The following is an 18,437-nucleotide window of genomic DNA, read 5'->3' on the forward strand; positions in this document are numbered from 1 at the left end:
CACAGTTAAAATAAAAAACTGTCCTTTTCGGAAGTATTTATACAGATATTCACCGCTGCAATCGCTTTATTTGTGCTACAAGATGCCAAATTGTAGTTGGTGGGTATCGGATATGGATATCAAGGGAAAGAAGAAAGAATCAGGTTCAATCCCAAAACAAATCTTCCCTGAAACAGCACACATTCACATTTTGTTAGCCGTGTATTCTTCTTGTAGGGTAGCAGAGTGTCCAAGCAGTTTTAGCTGATAGGCTACTCTTAGATGATCATCTTAAATGAAGTTCTTTAATTAGAAGTAACTGGATGGCTGAGATGATCAGTTTGAAACCCTCTGGTTGGTAAGTGTGCTGTACCTGGCAGGCATCAGGTCACAGGGGTAATGTCCTTCCAGCTTTAGCCCACAACAAGCCAGGCCACTCATTTTCTGCTTGCGGTCAGCTCTTGGCCTATGCTTCACTGGACATTTGATAAAGAGGGGGCGACAGCCACGTTGCCGGCTGTGCCCCGTGCTTCACGGATATGATTGGTCTACAAACTTCAGAACGCCTGCAGCTTCAGCCAATCATCTGCCCGATTTCCTGATGCCCCTCGCCTAATTGCTTGAGGGGCGCGTGCGATTTGGTTAGACTTGTGCTGTTGGTCAAGCATGGAGGAGCTCGCTAGAGAGAGCATTAGCTTACTGGCCAAACCCGCGCTGGCCGCGGACGGCCGCAGCCTGGGCTCCTTCGGGGCGGTGGTCATCATGCTGAAGTCCGCTCTGGGGGCAGGACTGCTAAACTTTCCCTGGGCTTTCGCGCGAGCCGGAGGAATCCACTCTGCTCTCACCGTGGAAATGGTCAGTAGATTATGGGCATCCTGAGCCCAACCAAGCGCAACTTGATAGGACAAGACTTGACCTACAGGCCTCCCTCAGACTGGACTGTGTTCATATACATTAGTGTGTTGATAGAGAGCCTGTTGCTCTAGACCTGCTCTGGAAACGCTTCTAGACGGTATCCGGTGAAATGAAACATGGTCTCAGTCTCAGTGATGCGTTTACAGAACGTCAGTACTGAGTGATGCTTAGAGAGTGTAGTTGGAGAGTGCAGATGATGGAGAGTGCAGATATTGGAGAGTGCAGATGTTGGAGAGTGCAGGTGATGGAGAGTGCAGATGATGGAGAGTGCAGATGATTGAGAGTGCAGATGTTGGAGAGTGCAGATGATGGAGAATGCAGATGATTGAGAGTGCAGATGTTGGAGAGTGCAGGTGATGGAGAGTGCAGATGTTGGAGAGTGCAGATGATGGAGAGTGCAGATGATGGAGAGTGTAGATGATGGAGAGTGCAGATGATTGAGAGTGCAGATGTTGGAGAGTGCAGATGATGGAGAGTGTAGATGATGGAGAGTGCAGATGATTGAGAGTGCAGATGTTGGAGAGTGCAGATGATGGAGAGTGCAGATGATTGAGAGTGCAGATGATGGAGAGTGCAGATGATGGAGCGTGCAGATGTTGGAGAGTGCAGATGCTGGAGAGTGCAGATGATGTAGAGTGCAGATGTTGGAGACTGCAGATGATGGAGAGTGCTTTTGGAGAATGCAGATGATGGAGAGTGCAGATGATGGAGAGTGCAGATGTTGGAGACTGCAGATGATGGAGAGTGCATTTGGAGAATGCAGATGATGGAGAGTGCAGATGATGGAGAGTGCAGATGTTGGAGACTGCAGATGATGGAGAGTGCATTTGGAGAATGCAGATGATGGAGAGTGCAGATGTTGGAGAATGCAGATGTTGGAGAATGCAGATGATGGAGAGTGCAGATGATGGAGAGTGCAGATGATGGAGAATGCAGATGTTGGAGAATGCAGATGATGGAGAGTGCAGATGATGGAGAGTGCAGATGATGGAGAGTGCAGATGTTGGAGAATGCAGATGATGGAGAGTGCAGATGATGGAGAGTGCAGATGTTGGAGAATGCAGATGATGGAGAGTGCAGATGATGGAGAGTGCAGATGATGGAGAGTGCAGATGATGGAGAATGTGGGTATGATATTTGGGGAGCTGGAACGAATTACGCATTTGTTTAATGTTTAAGAAAAACATTTCATGTAGACAAGTCATAGAGTTTGCTCGTTTAGGTTGGCTTCGCTGTAGCTTCACATGAGTCCAGTGGTTAGAAAGCCAGGCAGACAGCGCTTATAAAGTAATCAACAACACCCGCGTGTGTTCACCTGTGAAAGGTAATTAATTAGCATGATAAACGATTATAGCTGAGTCATTTTTAACTCTTGATTGCGAAGCCAGCTTCACTGTGTAACTCAGAGCAGCACTGCTGAAGGGGCACCGCACACATTCGCTCATCTCTTTGCGGTTTTGCTGCTTGCAAGACACAAATTATTTAGTGCATTATCAGACTCGTATAACTGACTGGTGACTACCCTGGTGACAGATTTTCACCATCATGCGTAACTGATGCTTTATTAATCATGGCTAACTGATAATAGCTGAGTGGCCACGCTTCTTGCTAGGGTGGCATGGGCCACCCCCTGGATACACTTCTAGTTTTAATATTATAGATATTATAGAGAATGTTGGCGTTTGGAGAGTAGATCATGCGGAAGGTTGATAGGATATGTGGAGCCTGAAGATAAGATAAGAATGTACATGTGATATCTGCAGAGTGTAGATATGATGTGAAGATTAGTTATGGCATATGGAGAGTGTCGAGAAAGATATTTAGGTAGATATGAGGGAGAATGTAGATATGATATCTGGTGACTGTAGATATGAGGGAGAATGTAGATATGATATATAGTGACTGTAGATATGAGGGAGAATGTAGATATGATATCTGGTGACTGTAGATATGAGAGAGAATGTAGATATGATATCTGGTGACTGTAGATATGAGGGAGAATGTAGATATGATATATAGTGACTGTAGATATGAGGGAGAATGTAGATATGATATCTGGTGACTGTAGATTAGATATGAGGGAGAATGTAGATATGATATCTGGTGACTGTAGATATGAGGGAGAATGTAGATATGATATCTGGTGACTGTAGATATGAGGGAGAATGTAGATATGATATCTGGTGACTAGATATGAGGGAGAATGTAGATATGATATCTGGTGACTGTAGATATGAGGGAGAATGTAGATATGATATCTGGTGACTGTAGATATGAGAGATAATGTAGATATGATATCTGGTGACTGTAGATATGAGGGAGAATGTAGATATGATATCTGGTGTCTAGATATGAGGGAGAATGTAGATATGATATCTGGTGACTGTAGATATGAGGGAGAATGTAGATATGATATCTGGTGACTGTAGATATGAGAGAGAATGTAGATATGATATCTGGTGACTGTAGATATGAGGGAGAATGTAGATATGATATCTGGTGACTGTAGATATGAGGGAGAATGTAGATATGATATCTGGTGACTGTAGATATGAGGGAGAATGTAGATATGATATCTGGTGACTGTAGATATGAGAGAGAATGTAGATATGATATCTGGTGACTGTAGATATGAGGGAGAATGTAGATATGATATCTGGTGACTGTAGATATGAGAGAGAATGTAGATATGATATCTGGTGACTGTAGATATGAGGGAGAATGTAGATATGATATATAGTGACTGTAGATATGAGGGAGAATGTAGATATGATATCTGGTGACTGTAGATATGAGGGAGAATGTAGATATGATATCTGGTGACTGTAGATATGAGGGAGAATGTAGATATGATATATAGTGACTGTAGATATGAGGGAGAATGTAGATATGATATCTGGTGACTGTAGATATGAGAGAGAATGTAGATATGATATCTGGTGACTGTAGATATGAGGGAGAATGTAGATATGATATATAGTGACTGTAGATATGAGGGAGAATGTAGATATGATATCTGGTGACTGTAGATATGAGGGAGAATGTAGATATGATATCTGGTGACTGTAGATATGAGGGAGAATGTAGATATGATATCTGGTGACTGTAGATATGAGGGAGAATGTAGATATGATATCTGGTGACTAGATATGAGGGAGAATGTAGATATGATATCTGGTGACTGTAGATATGAGGGAGAATGTAGATATGATATCTGGTGACTGTAGATATGAGGGAGAATGTAGATATGATATCTGGTGACTGTAGATATGAGAGATAATGTAGATATGATATCTGGTGACTGTAGATATGAGGGAGAATGTAGATATGATATCTGGTGTCTAGATATGAGGGAGAATGTAGATATGATATCTGGTGACTGTAGATATGAGGGAGAATGTAGATATGATATCTGGTGACTGTAGATATGAGAGAGAATGTAGATATGATATCTGGTGACTGTAGATATGAGGGAGAACGTAGATATGATATCTGGTGACTGTAGATATGAGAGAGAATGTAGATATGATATCTAGTGACTGTAGATATGAGGGAGAATGTAGATATGATATCTGGTGACTGTAGATATGAGGGAGAATGTAGATATGATATCTGGTGACTGTAGATATGAGAGTGAATGTAGATATGATATCTGGTGACTGTAGATATGAGGGAGAATGTAGATATGATATCTGGTGACTGTAGATATGAGAGAGAATGTAGATATGATATCTGGTGTCTAGATATGAGGGAGAATGTAGATATGATATCTGGTGACTGTAGATATGAGAGAGAATGTAGATATGATATCTGGTGACTGTAGATATGAGGGAGAATGTAGATATGATATCTGGTGACTGTAGATATGAGAGAGAATGTAGATATGATATCTGGTGACTGTAGATATGAGGGAGAATGTAGATATGATATCTGGTGACTGTAGATATGAGGGAGAATGTAGATATGATATCTGGTGACTGTAGATATGAGAGAGAATGTAGATATGATATCTGGTGACTGTAGATATGAGGGAGAATGTAGATATGATATCTGGTGACTGTAGATATGAGGGAGAATGTAGATATGATATCTGGTGACTGTAGATATGAGAGAGAATGTAGATATGATATCTGGTGACTGTAGATATGAGAGAGAATGTAGATATGATATCTGGTGACTGTAGATATGAGAGAGAATGTAGATATGATATCTGGTGACTGTAGATATGAGGGAGAATGTAGATATGATATCTGGTGACTGTAGATATGAGGGAGAATGTAGATATGATATCTGGTGACTGTAGATATGAGGGAGAATGTAGATATGATATCTGGTGACTGTAGATATGAGGGAGAATGTAGATATGATATCTGGTGACTGTAGATATGAGGGAGAATGTAGATATGATATCTGGTGACTGTAGATATGAGAGGAGAATGTAGATATGATATCTGGTGACTGTAGATATGAGGGAGAATGTAGATATGATATCTGGTGACTGTAGATATGAGGGAGAATGTAGATATGATATCTGGTGACTGTAGATATGAGAGAGAATGTAGATATGATATCTGGTGACTGTAGATATGAGGGAGAATGTAGATATGATATCTGGTGACTGTAGATATGAGAGAGAATGTAGATATGATATCTGGTGACTGTAGATATGAGGGAGAATGTAGATATGATATCTGGTGACTGTAGATATGAGGAGAATGTAGATATGATATCTGGTGACTAGATATGAGGAGAATGTAGATATGATATCTGGTGACTGTAGATATGAGGGAGAATGTAGATATGATATCTGGTGACTGTAGATATGAGGGAGAATGTAGATATGATATCTGGTGACTGTAGATATGAGGGAGAATGTAGATATGATATCTGGTGACTGTAGATATGAGAGAGAATGTAGATATGATATCTGGTGACTGTAGATATGAGGGAGAATGTAGATATGATATCTGGTGACTGTAGATATGAGGGAGAATGTAGATATGATATCTGGTGTCTAGATATGAGGGAGAATGTAGATATGATATCTGGTGACTGTAGATATGAGGGAGAATGTAGATATGATATCTGGTGACTGTAGATATGAGAGAGAATGTAGATATGATATCTGGTGACTGTAGATATGAGGGAGAATGTAGATATGATATCTGGTGACTGTAGATATGAGAGAGAATGTAGATATGATATCTGGTGACTGTAGATATGAGGGAGAATGTAGATATGATATATAGTGACTGTAGATATGAGGGAGAATGTAGATATGATATCTGGTGACTGTAGATATGAGGGAGAATGTAGATATGATATATAGTGACTGTAGATATGAGGGAGAATGTAGATATGATATCTGGTGACTGTAGATATGAGAGAGAATGTAGATATGATATCTGGTGACTGAAGATATGAGGGAGAATGTAGATATGATATCTGGTGACTGTAGATATGAGGGAGAATGTAGATATGATATCTGGTGACTGTAGATATGAGAGAGAATGTAGATATGATATCTGGTGACTGTAGATATGAGAGAGAATGTAGATATGATATCTGGTGACTGTAGATATGAGGGAGAATGTAGATATGATATCTGGTGACTGTAGATATGAGAGAGAATGTAGATATGATATCTGGTGACTGTAGATATGAGGGAGAATGTAGATATGATATCTGGTGACTGTAGATATGAGGGAGAATGTAGATATGATATCTAGTGACTGTAGATATGAGAGAGAATGTAGATATGATATCTGGTGACTGTAGATATGAGAGAGAATGTAGATATGATATCTGGTGACTGTAGATATGAGAGAGAATGTAGATATGATATCTGGTGTCTAGATATGAGGGAGAATGTAGATATGATATCTGGTGACTGTAGATATGAGGGAGAATGTAGATATGATATCTGGTGACTGTAGATATGAGAGAGAATGTAGATATGATATCTGGTGACTGAAGATATGAGGGAGAATGTAGATATGATATCTGGTGACTGTAGATATGAGAGAGAATGTAGATATGATATATAGTGACTGTAGATATGAGAGAGAATGTAGATATGATATCTGGTGTCTAGATATGAGGGAGAATGTAGATATGATATCTGGTGACTGTAGATATGAGAGAGAATGTAGATATGATATATAGTGACTGTAGATATGAGAGAGAATGTAGATATGATATCTGGTGACTGAAGATATGAGGGAGAATGTAGATATGATATCTGGTGACTGTAGATATGAGAGAGAATGTAGATATGATATCTGGTGACTGTAGATATGAGGGAGAATGTAGATATGATATCTGGTGACTGTAGATATGAGGGAGAATGTAGATATGATATCTGGTGACTGTAGATATGAGAGAGAATGTAGATATGATATCTGGTGACTGTAGATATGAGAGAGAATGTAGATATGATATCTGGTGACTGTAGATATGAGGGAGAATGTAGATATGATATCTAGTGACTGTAGATATGAGAGAGAATGTAGATATGATATCTGGTGACTGTAGATATGAGAGAGAATGTAGATATGATATCTGGTGACTGTAGATATGAGGGAGAATGTAGATATGATATCTGGTGACTGTAGATATGAGAGAGAATGTAGATATGATATCTGGTGACTGTAGATATGAGAGAGAATGTAGATATGATATCTGGTGACTGTAGATATGAGGGAGAATGTAGATATGATATCTGGTGACTGTAGATATGAGGGAGAATGTAGATATGATATCTGGTGACTGTAGATATGAGAGAGAATGTAGATATGATATCTGGTGACTGTAGATATGAGAGAGAATGTAGATATGATATCTGGTGTCTAGATATGAGGGAGAATGTAGATATGATATCTGGTGACTGTAGATATGAGGGAGAATGTAGATATGATGTGGACTTTTGTTATGGTGCTTGGAGAGAGAGTAAAGGAGAATGTAGATATTTGGAGCATGCGTATATCATAGAAGGTAGATACATACAATGGAGAATATGATGGAAATCATATCATATGATGGTATTAATATGATATGATACTATGATGCGGAAATGAGAAGATGTTGATAGTTATTTAGAGTGTTGACATATTATTGGAGACTGACGATAAGTTCAGCAGACTAAAAATAGTCGCATGCATCATTTATTTTCTAATACTTGATTACACGTCCTCTTGCTTTAATGATGGTGCCATTCCTGTCAGGTAAGGTTCACCAGTCTCCTGTCCATTCTAGCCCACTCTTCCCTGGACTAGCTGCCCATGTCAGCCAGAGTTTGTTTATGCCAGTTTTGGCATGGCACTTGCTGCTCCAAATTGAGAATTGGGGTTGAGGTCTGGTGAGTTTGCTGGTCAGTCGAACTATCTCAGTGTTCCTTCATGTCTGTTGAACCTGTCATATGCGTGACTCTGACATGAAGCACAAAGAATGGGCTGAAATGGAAAGGAACCGTCTCAAGACACTGTGGTCATCCTGATCTGACAGGATTGTCTCCCTCATTAATTCTTTGGACAGTCTAGATATTTAGTGCAATTTAGATTTGTAGATACAGTAGGAGCTCATGGCATTTTACTCTCTTCCTCAGATGTCTCTTGTGTTCCTTGTTAGTGGACTGGTCATCCTGGGATACTCATCTTCTATCAGTGGACAGAGCACATACCAGGCCGTGGTGCGACATGTGTGCGGGCCTGCTATAGGAAAGCTTTGTGAGATCTGCTTCGTCTTCAACCTCTTCATGATCTCTGTGGCCTTCCTCATTATAGTGGCCGACCAGCTTCAGAAATGTGAATAACGCTCACTCTGTCTATGAGTCCATTCTAGGTCTTTGACCACATTACTTTACTCCGGTGACTGCTGTACTGTATAAGAGTTATGGTCAGTTAGGATAAACTGTTAAATCTTGTTTATGCCCATCTCTTTGTTTTGCCTGTGTCTCAGTGTGGGTCTCTATATATGAGGTAATCACAGGCTCAAGTGAAAGCGAGATGCCTCATCATTGGTACACAGACCAGAGGTTTACTCTCCTCGTCTTATGTCTCTTCCTCATCCTCCCCCTCTCCATTCCTAAAGAAATTGGGATACAGAAGTACACCAGGTGAGAAACGCTCATTAAAGTAGCTTTAGTGGATTAAAGGATTTGAAAGACTGGGCGATGGCTCATAATGTGTTCAGTCCATTAAACTAAATGTAAAAAATTTGCAGCACTTCAGAGGATTTTAAGGGGATAGTTCAGGAGTGATTGTAGTAGTGTGAGAGACTGATCACAGTAGATAACTCTATTATTGTTTTCAGTGCCATATCATTAATAAAGTAAACAAATGCTTCGGTCTCTGACACACTGCGATGGACAGACCGTCACCGTTTGATTGAGTAATCAACATGTACAGTCATTGCTATCATTTCTTGCATTTCGTCATGATTGATTGTTGACAGCATTTCTGTGTTGGATGCCTTTGAGGCCTAATGTTTATATTAGCTGTTAAACTTGAGTCCAATGCCCAAGTCAAACTTCATTTTTCCTTTGTGTCTCTTTTTTTTGATCTGTAGTGTGTTAGGAACTCTAGCTGCTACATATTTGACTGTAGCAATCATTGTAAAATATTATACAAGAGTAATTCCTGAGGTCCACCTGTCACCAATATACAGCAGTGGGTAAGTATTTTATCTCATTTATATTTCGTAGCAGGTGAGCCTGACAGACATACTGGCTGACCACTAATCAGCCAATATCGAAGTCCCACAGCCTGTGATAACCCTTGTCGCTTCGCCAATTTAAGCTGTTTTCCACCAGGCAGTGTCCAGCACAGTCTGTTCTAATCCACATCCAGAACTGTTTGTACCCAGGTTGAGCACCTGTGTCTGTTTCCCGTTTCACAGCAGAACCATGATACTATGCAAGGTTCTCTGCAGGTATTTTCTTGTCAGATCAGACCGAATCTTGGACATGCGTTACTACATGTTTTAGATTTTCATCCATTTTTTATCTGTTGCTAGTGACCTAAACCAAAGTCTGTGAAGTATTTTAGCTGAATTCTAAAACGATTACATTATTTTCACTCTCCTTAAAACTGTAACATTTGAAAAAAACATTCTTTGTTCCTGTTTTAATGCGTAGAAGTAGAAGTCACTACAGAAGGCTAATTTTGTTTTAATGGGATCCTCAGGGGGGAGGAAGGTGCGAAATTTCCAAACCTGAGTGATTTTAGGTTCTCAGAAACCACTTTATTAGACACTAGTAGACACATGAGCTCAGTATGTGCTGAAACTATAGTTCATTGACTTTGCATCAAAACCTGAGGTCTGTACAACGTATAGATTTCAAGGGAAGGGCAATAAGACATTGATAAGGTTGTTAATTCTTTGGTTTATATGCAAGAATAGAAATAATGAAATACGGTGTATTTCAAAAAGATCAATCCGATTTCAAAGCGCCATATTTTTACCACTGTGAGACGCCTGGGAACCAATCACATACTATTTGAAAGAGGGGGGCATAGAGTTTCTGTCTGTCACCAGAAGAGGGCCCCCTTCAGCCTGCGAGGAGATGCGACCCCTGAGCAGGAAGCACTCTGCGTTCTTCGCCTCAATAAGAGTGAATTGTTCATAACTGTGCAGTGTGATTTTCATCGGCTCCATCAGCTCCGAGCAGTCACTGTTGGTTCCACGACACTCGATGTTCTCAGAAGTCACTTAGAAAGAGCTGTGAAGACAGCGGCACCCGACATTCAGCTGTCGTGTTCAACTAAAACATTGATGTTGTCCATACAAGCTGGAGGAGCTTATATTAGGCAAATTAGGTAAAGTTACATCATAAACTTTATGCTCACGTAAACATTTCACAGCTTACTGCATTGTACTGTAGTGATTTACAAGTGAAATAAATTTTGAACTCAGAATGTAATGCAAATCATGTAAAATGCCCTGTATTTGTAAAATATGGTCACTTTCTGTATAATTTTGCACAATCTTTCCAGGTTGTCTCCATATTCAAACTTAATATGAGCCATGCGTTTTCCCTGATCCGATCCAAATGAAACACATAAGCTGCTACATAAATCTAAATACATTTCAGCATCACTTGCTTGTTTTAATTACAGAGCAAAAGTAAAATCTATAGAATAGCAGCCGGCTGGTAACAGCATTCCTGTTCATGTATGAAGATCTTTTGTAGGCTGTATTCATCCATTCCTGCTCGTCACGCTTGCCACCCTGATAAGAAAGGTAGCCAAGTTTGTCACAGTTGCTCAGGTAGTGTCTTCACTTGGCAGTAGAAATGACAAAATATTATTGCGGTCATGTATTTGTAACCATACTGTAGTGCATCTCCCAGTGGGAAAAAATAATCAGCGGCTGGTTTTATATTGTGAAAAATAGCCGCTCAGGTGAGGACAGTTGCTCAGGTGAGGCTGTTGAGTTTTTTATAAAGACTTTTTATAAAGATCAGTCACTACTACTCACTTCTATTACAGCAAAACAGGCTGGCCTGGTGAAAACAGAACTCCATCATGGGAAAAATAACAAAAACATAAATAAAATACATCCTAACTTAACCTTTACCACAGAACTTACACATCGGTCAGGACCTTCTTGATAAAGGAAGAGCACAGGGCCCAGGGCAGACCACATACAATGATGACGATGATTGCACAGCGTTATTGCTTCTCTTAATCTCATCCACTCCATCCAGTCTGAAGGTTAGGGCTGAGGCTAAATAACAGCTGAACACTCATCGATGCAGTTGCTTCCTGAAGGTCAGGGGACTGAAACCCCTCTCCTCTGAAGAACTCTCTCCGTGTGACTCTTGTGTGTGTTGGTGTCTGGCCTTTTGCTTTCTAGGATAAGCACCTGGGTCTCGATGTTCAGCGTCATTCCCACTATCTGCTTTGGCTTTCAGGTGAGTGGGTGCTGGGTGTAGTGACTGTGGGGTGATGGAGGTCGTCAGTGCTGTTTTCTGAATTGACGTTTTACGTGTGAATGTGACACTGAAAATCTTTCACCAAATGCCATCATTCCTAGGGCAGGAGTTCATGCCAGCCCAGCTATAGTGGGTAAGGTCAGGTGATCCGAAAACAGCGGAAGAATGAAACATTTTGGGAGTTTTATTTATTGCTTTTCAGGAAATCAAGTCAGTGCAGTGGGGGCTATCAAAAGTGTAATAAAAGACAAGAGTAAAGCCACATGGGAGCGCCGGAGCTCTCGGCAGCCATCGCTGGAGGCTGATTGATCACAGGGCAGCAATGGGAAGAAGAAAGGAAAAGGAATAGTGAAAGAGCTGTGTGAGAAAGGAGGCGACTCGGTGGAAGGTTGTTCTCCTTCCTCGGGTGGGGGCTTAATGAGCATATGTGTGTGTGGCTGGTTTGACTCACAGGTGAAGCAGACGCGTTCCTTTTTAATGGGGTGTGTTTGTTTGGAACGTTCAGGTTGCCAGTCATTTCTCATTGCAGATTGGATAAATATGCGGCTGAAACACTTCCCGTTTTTGACCGAACAGATTTTAAAATTGTGAATATTGTTCAAAGAGCTGATTTTAGTCATCACTGCATGTTCCAGCTCAGTATGTGTCATTTTAAAGTGAACAGAACTGAGCCTTGGTGGACATAACACATGTCGATATAACTGTTTTAAAGCTGTGTGATAATGTTGGGCCATATTGCTTTTATTTCCAGAATGTGCTGAATGAAGTATGTTAGTTAATTATGTAAAGTATTTAATATGATGAACAATTAGACACGTTAAGCTTGAATATTCTCTTGAATATTTTGTCTATGTTTGGTCCAACATTGATAAACCTTTTCATTTTTGCCATAGAAGTGTGATCCTACATTTGGCAGTGGTACAATATTCGAGTACTGTGACAGCTCTAATGTGAACATGCAGATGATATTTATACGTAGTGCAGACAGAACTGTCCAGAACGGTCTCTTCTGCAGTGAATAAGCAATAAATTGATCATTCTGATGGCCAGAATTGATTTAATTACTCATGGTAAGCTCTGTGATGTTATTACAGTCTGCATTAAACGCCTTGTTTGTCTTTGTTGTCTTTTCTCCAGTGTCATGAGGCCTGCATTGCCATCTACAGCAGTATGGAGAATAAGAAGCTCTCTCACTGGGTCGTCATCTCACTGGTGTCGATGTTCTTCTGTCTCGTCATTTACTCCCTGACCGGTGGGGCTCTTTGATGTAATAGTTTTTAGTTCTGCTGCTGGAGTTATTCATGGTGTGTTTATGTGGCCACCTGTAAACCTATGTATGAATTTATGAAGTTTTTAATGCAAAAATTACGAATTTACTGAACTAAAATAAACAAAGGCTAATGCATTATCAAACATGTCGTAATATTGGAGCACTGATGTTAATGTTGGGTCTTATTAGGGATGGGGGGGGATTCTTAGATGCATCGCAATGCGGATGTGGACGATTCTAAATCGATTAAAAATGTCAAAAATCGATTTTCTAAATATTTAATTTATATTGTAATGTTGATGGAACGTAAAAGTTGGGACTTGGAAGTGCGGAAGTGCAGTGCCCGGACAATCCGTGGAGGCACATAACAAAAACACAGCTGGGTGAGCGAGAAATCTGACTGGCATCCTCTGCATTAACCGCTAGTTTAGATTAGAAGAGACATCCTTTCAACAAAAATCAAACCACCTTGGGAGCCACAACATTTCATGTCCAGTATGTCTCAGTATGTCTTAAAGTCCTAGTATAGGCTAAAAAATATAAACAAAAACGCAGACCTACTTTGCTCTGCTTTAAAGCTTTAGCTATAGCCGCTTTCCTCACATCTCCGCCAGAATTTAACCAGGGGACCAGCCGTATGTCTGGAGAAGTGAGGTTTATTCGTTTGCTCGCAGATACCAGACACCCAGCCAGCCCGTAAGACACTGGGCTGATGCAGGTTTATAGTAGGACTGATTCCAAGATTAGGCTCCGCCTATACATGACAAGTGACAGGTGCGAAAGACGTGGCCATGCAGGAATAAACAAGGATAATGTTCTAAATACAGTCACAGTCCAGGGACACACTACTGAATATAATGACACATAACACGACACTAAACACTTTACAGAGCAGCGCATTTCAAAAGTAGAGCAGTGTCTTGTAAATGTTGCTCAACGTTCTGATGTTTTATGAGGCTGAAGTCGCTTCTCATTTTCCAGCTTCTTGTTCAAATGTTTCCGTTTCACCTTAAATTCTGCCTGCCAGAATGTAAATGCAGCGCGTTTAAGGTGGAACGGGGAAATTTGAAAGAGAAGCTGACTTCATCTTTGCAACTTTTCTTTCATCGCAGGTTTAACATTCCAGGAAACCAACTGCGCTGCTTATAAACACGAAGTCCATTCATCTCAAAACGTTGGTCTTAAATCTCTCTTTGCCTTTTCGTAGCTAACAGAGATTGCGTTGTTATGTGACCTGCAGTCTGCACGCCAGTTCTCCGTCGTTGAGAACCATGGCTTTCGCGCTATGGTGCACACTTTGGAGCTGAGATACAGCGTCCAGTCTCTAAGGTGTTTTACTGGCACAGCAACCCCCCGATCTCTACAGTGAGACCAAAACAGAAATTACAGAAGTGAAAAAAATAATAATGCTGCAGGGACAGCTATCGCTCTGGATCTGATTTCACCGTAACTGATGAGTGACCACAGCGTCTCATGTGCTCCAAACAAGAGCAGTGAACGAGAGCCGTCCACATCACTTCCATTTGTTTTATTAATAAAAAATATTGGAAGTAAATTCATTATAGATCATTACAAATACTTTGCTTTAAAAGCACCAAGTCCTCACACAGTGAGAAAAAAGAGATCCTGTATAGAAAAATAAGATGCATCGATAATCGTTTTATAATCGCATCGCGGCCTCTGAGTTGGAATCGAATCGTGAGATTCCCAGCCCTAATACTTATCCTGCATTTTCTTTAACATATTAAGAAAAAAAGATGTTTGCACTTCTGTCAATTATGGGAGAACCAGAATCGAAACACACAAGGTATATTTATTTATTGAAAACCAGTTTTCACCAGTGGAAAATGCGCAGCAGGTAAACACACAGAGTCCTTTGTTTCCTCTTTGCCCTGCATCTCTGTTCACTAAACTCTGTTAGAACACAACATCTACGATGGAAAATCTGCTTTGTTGGTATTTGCCTGTTTCCCACTTTACTTGAATGCAGCATGAGGTTGTCTTGGCAGGGCTCACCTGACCCGTCGGTCAGGTGTGCTATAGGGCATATGTGGAGTGTCAGACATTATTGGATGACCTGCTTCTGTAAGGAAATAATTTAGCTGGATTCTTTTTGTACGAACATCTTTCCAGGAATCTATGGGTATCTCACCTTTGGGAACAATGTTGCCGCTGACGTTCTGATGTCCTACAGTGGAGATGATGTCCTCATGATCATTGCCAGGTTGCTGTTTGGAGTCTCAATCATCACCATCTACCCCATCGTTCTGCTGCTTGGAAGGTAGCAATAATTCCCAGTGTTCAGTTGTTATTATGTCGTAGTTACAAAATGAATAATTATGCAGTGAGTTGTGTGGCTTTACTATCACAACCAGTGTGTAACTAATACAGTGTAACTCTGTAGTCTGTAACTAGAGTTGTAGAATTAAGACATAAAAAGCGAAGAATGTCAAAATATTTAATCCTGACCTCAGAACTGAAAACCAAGTGTGTGTATTGCTGTGAATTATTTCATATGCTCAAGTCAAGAGGCTTTTATTGCCATTCCATCTCTGTACAGGTACACAGTGTCTAAATTACGTTCCTCCAGGAACATCACGGTGCAACGTGGGACAAAAAGCACAAAGTGCGACATCGTGTGCGAACAAAAAATGAAGCTAGAAACAATAAATAGGATAAATTAAACAGAGATTAGACACAGTAGACAGACTCTAAACAGGCACTCACTCTGGACATGAGGTCGTGGAATAAGGAGCAGAGATATTAACCTGCTGTGATCTGAGCGTCACGCAGTCAGACGACAGACAGACACACAGCAGAAAAACCAGAGTAAACACAGTGTAGCAGCAATGACCAGATAGTGCAGGTAGAGCATCAAAAGAGCTGTGTATGTATCTAGTTTTTGGTCGGGTGACACGACAGACAGTAAACAAAAATAGCAAAAAACCACCGTTTTGCTGTTTCCGAAGTGGCCGCTGCAGCTACTCGCCGCGCCGCCGGACATACATACGTTGTTTAAATTCTTAACATACTCAATCTTTACGCCCTGGAAAATGGCAGTTTTCTGTTTTTGGACTTGCTTACATAACTGGATAGCTGCCCTCCCCAGTGTGTTAAACATGTATAAATAAAGTGAAACTATCGCTGTTGTTTAACAGAAAATTAATGAAGCAAAGTCACACGCCTACATTATTTTAATGGACTTAATTTTTTATTTCATTTGTCAGTCAGGTCCAGCAAGTCTAGTTTGCTTACTGTGCCTGTTTTACAGGTCAGTGATTCTGGATCGGCTACTGAAGTGCAGTGGGAAATACTTCATGGTGACTGATTCCTTTGAGACCTGCACCAGAGTCGGTCTCACCATAATGTGGGTTGTCTCCACTCTCCTCATTGCAGTGTTTGTCCCAGACATCAGCAAAGTTATCAGTGGAATTGGTGGAATTAGTGCATTCTTCATCTTCATTTTTCCAGGTTAGACCGCAAACACAGGATTTCATAGTCTGCTTTCATTTCTCTACATGTGCTGATGTTGGATTGCAAACCTCAATTCCAAAAAAGTCGAGACAGTCTGCAGATGCAAATAACACCAGAAAGCAATGGTTTGTAAACGTACTTTGGCCTCTATTAAACCAAAAATAGCACAAAGATATCAAAGTTATTTTCTCAGCTTGATTGTTTTCTTCGTAAATGTGCACTCATTCTAAAGATGATGCCAAAAAAGTGGGACATGGATTTTAGATATTTTACTCTCTACAGAGTAGAACATCAAAAGATTCAAGGAATCTGGAGAAATGTCTGTGCGTAACAGGCCCAGGCCATAGGATGATGTAATCAGATATCATTGATGATTGACAAGTAATGCCGATGTGTAAAAGGTAATAATTTCCATTTTGCAATTATTATTTGCAAAACAAGTTAAGGTGACTGGACATGTTAGAGCAGCTAAGTTAGATCCAGGCCTGAAGAAGAAGTTCTTCTGATCCCCGTCTACAGCTGGGAAGCAGAATCAGAGAAAAGTTCATCAATAATATGAAATAATATGTGCACATAACGTTTTATTCACTTATATTGTTTAAACAGTGTTGTATTAGATGTTTCACCAGCTCAGAGCACTGTTACCTCTCAAGTTGCCACTAGGCTTTACCAGAAGCTCATTATTACGTGTGTTTGCAGTAACATCTCAGTATTATATTATCTAATAAGTTGTTTTATTAAAGATTTTCATTGACATTTTTTACATTTAGTAAAAAAAAAAATAATTCTAGAACTGTTTGTGGAAATAATGGACATGTTCTCCAGACCATAGAAGAAAAGGACCATTCAGATTATTACCAGTGTGAAGTTCAAAGGGCCTGTCACACTGTGGGGGTGTGTATTAGGCCAATGGTATAGCTAACTGGCTCGTCTATGAAGGCGCCGTTAATGCTGAAAGATATATACACATTCTGGAGCAACATATGTTGCCGTCTTAAAGCCGTCGTTTTCAGGGACATGCATGCTTATTTCAGCAGAACAACGGCATGGCTGTGTTTTCAGAGAGTACAGATGCAAGACTGGCCTGCCTGCAGTTCAGTTTTCCATTGAAGTTATAAGTTACGTTTAAATCCCACAAATGGGGAAATTCCACCTCCGCATTTAACCCATCCGAGAAGTGAAACACCACATCCACACTAGTGAGCACACACACTAGGGGGCAGTGAGCACACTTGCCCGGAGCGGTGGGCAGCCCTATCCGCAGCGCCCGGGGAGCAGTTGGGGGTTAGGTGTCTTGCTCAAGGACACCTCAGTCATGGACTGTCGATGCTGGGGATCGAACCGGCGACCTTCCCAGTCAGAGGGTCAGTTCCCTAACCTCCAGCCCACGACTGCCCCCTGTGGAGATTTATAAAGCACAAAATGCAACAAAGAAGGTCCTGTGCTGTTAATTGACCTGCATAACAGGCGAAAAGTTCCACTGGATCAGTTGGTGGCTTCAGTCCCTAAATCATTATGAAGTGCTGTTAAAAGTAAAGGTGATGTAACACAGTGGTTACGCCGCCCCTGTCCTGGCTTGATTTTCCAAATTTGGGATGGGCATATATTTGTCCAAAAATATTGGATAAAACATCACCTATTGTGTTTTGGCACTGTTTTCAGTTTAATACAGATCAAACAGAATTTACTGATCACTGATGCTTTTCATGTATTATACAGACTCTTTTGGAATTGAGGTGTGTAGAATTATATACACCCACACTGATGAGCATAGCAGCATTAGCAGCAACAGCTTGTGTCCAGGAGGGGAGAAGTGCCATGTTACTTATAGCCAGTCAGAAGCCAGAGCACTGGCTACTCACTCCC

At 40.7% G+C, this 18,437-nt stretch overlaps 1 protein-coding gene across 2 annotated transcripts in view; it reads left to right on the forward strand.

Annotated features, from left to right (window-relative positions):
• The first annotated feature begins 644 nt into the window (after positions 1 to 644).
• slc38a8a (solute carrier family 38 member 8a) overlaps positions 645 to 18,437 on the forward strand; it is an 18,248-nt gene continuing 455 nt past the window's right edge. The window contains exons 1-8 of one of the 2 annotated variants that reach the window (XM_017717162.1): positions 645 to 834; positions 8,498 to 8,696; positions 8,851 to 9,007; positions 9,460 to 9,564; positions 11,749 to 11,806; positions 12,965 to 13,079; positions 15,231 to 15,378; positions 16,369 to 16,568. In XM_017717162.1, coding sequence (XP_017572651.1) covers positions 646 to 834; positions 8,498 to 8,696; positions 8,851 to 9,007; positions 9,460 to 9,564; positions 11,749 to 11,806; positions 12,965 to 13,079; positions 15,231 to 15,378; positions 16,369 to 16,568 — 1,171 coding nt within the window. In that variant the 5' untranslated portion in view covers position 645. The remainder of the gene's footprint in view (positions 835 to 8,497; positions 8,697 to 8,850; positions 9,008 to 9,459; positions 9,565 to 11,748; positions 11,807 to 12,964; positions 13,080 to 15,230; positions 15,379 to 16,368; positions 16,569 to 18,437) is intronic. The other variant, XM_017717163.1, reaches the window with a different exon arrangement.

This window comes from Pygocentrus nattereri, chromosome 7, assembly GCF_015220715.1.
Source record: "Pygocentrus nattereri isolate fPygNat1 chromosome 7, fPygNat1.pri, whole genome shotgun sequence".
In the NCBI taxonomy this organism is placed as follows: domain Eukaryota; kingdom Metazoa; phylum Chordata; class Actinopteri; order Characiformes; family Serrasalmidae; genus Pygocentrus; species Pygocentrus nattereri.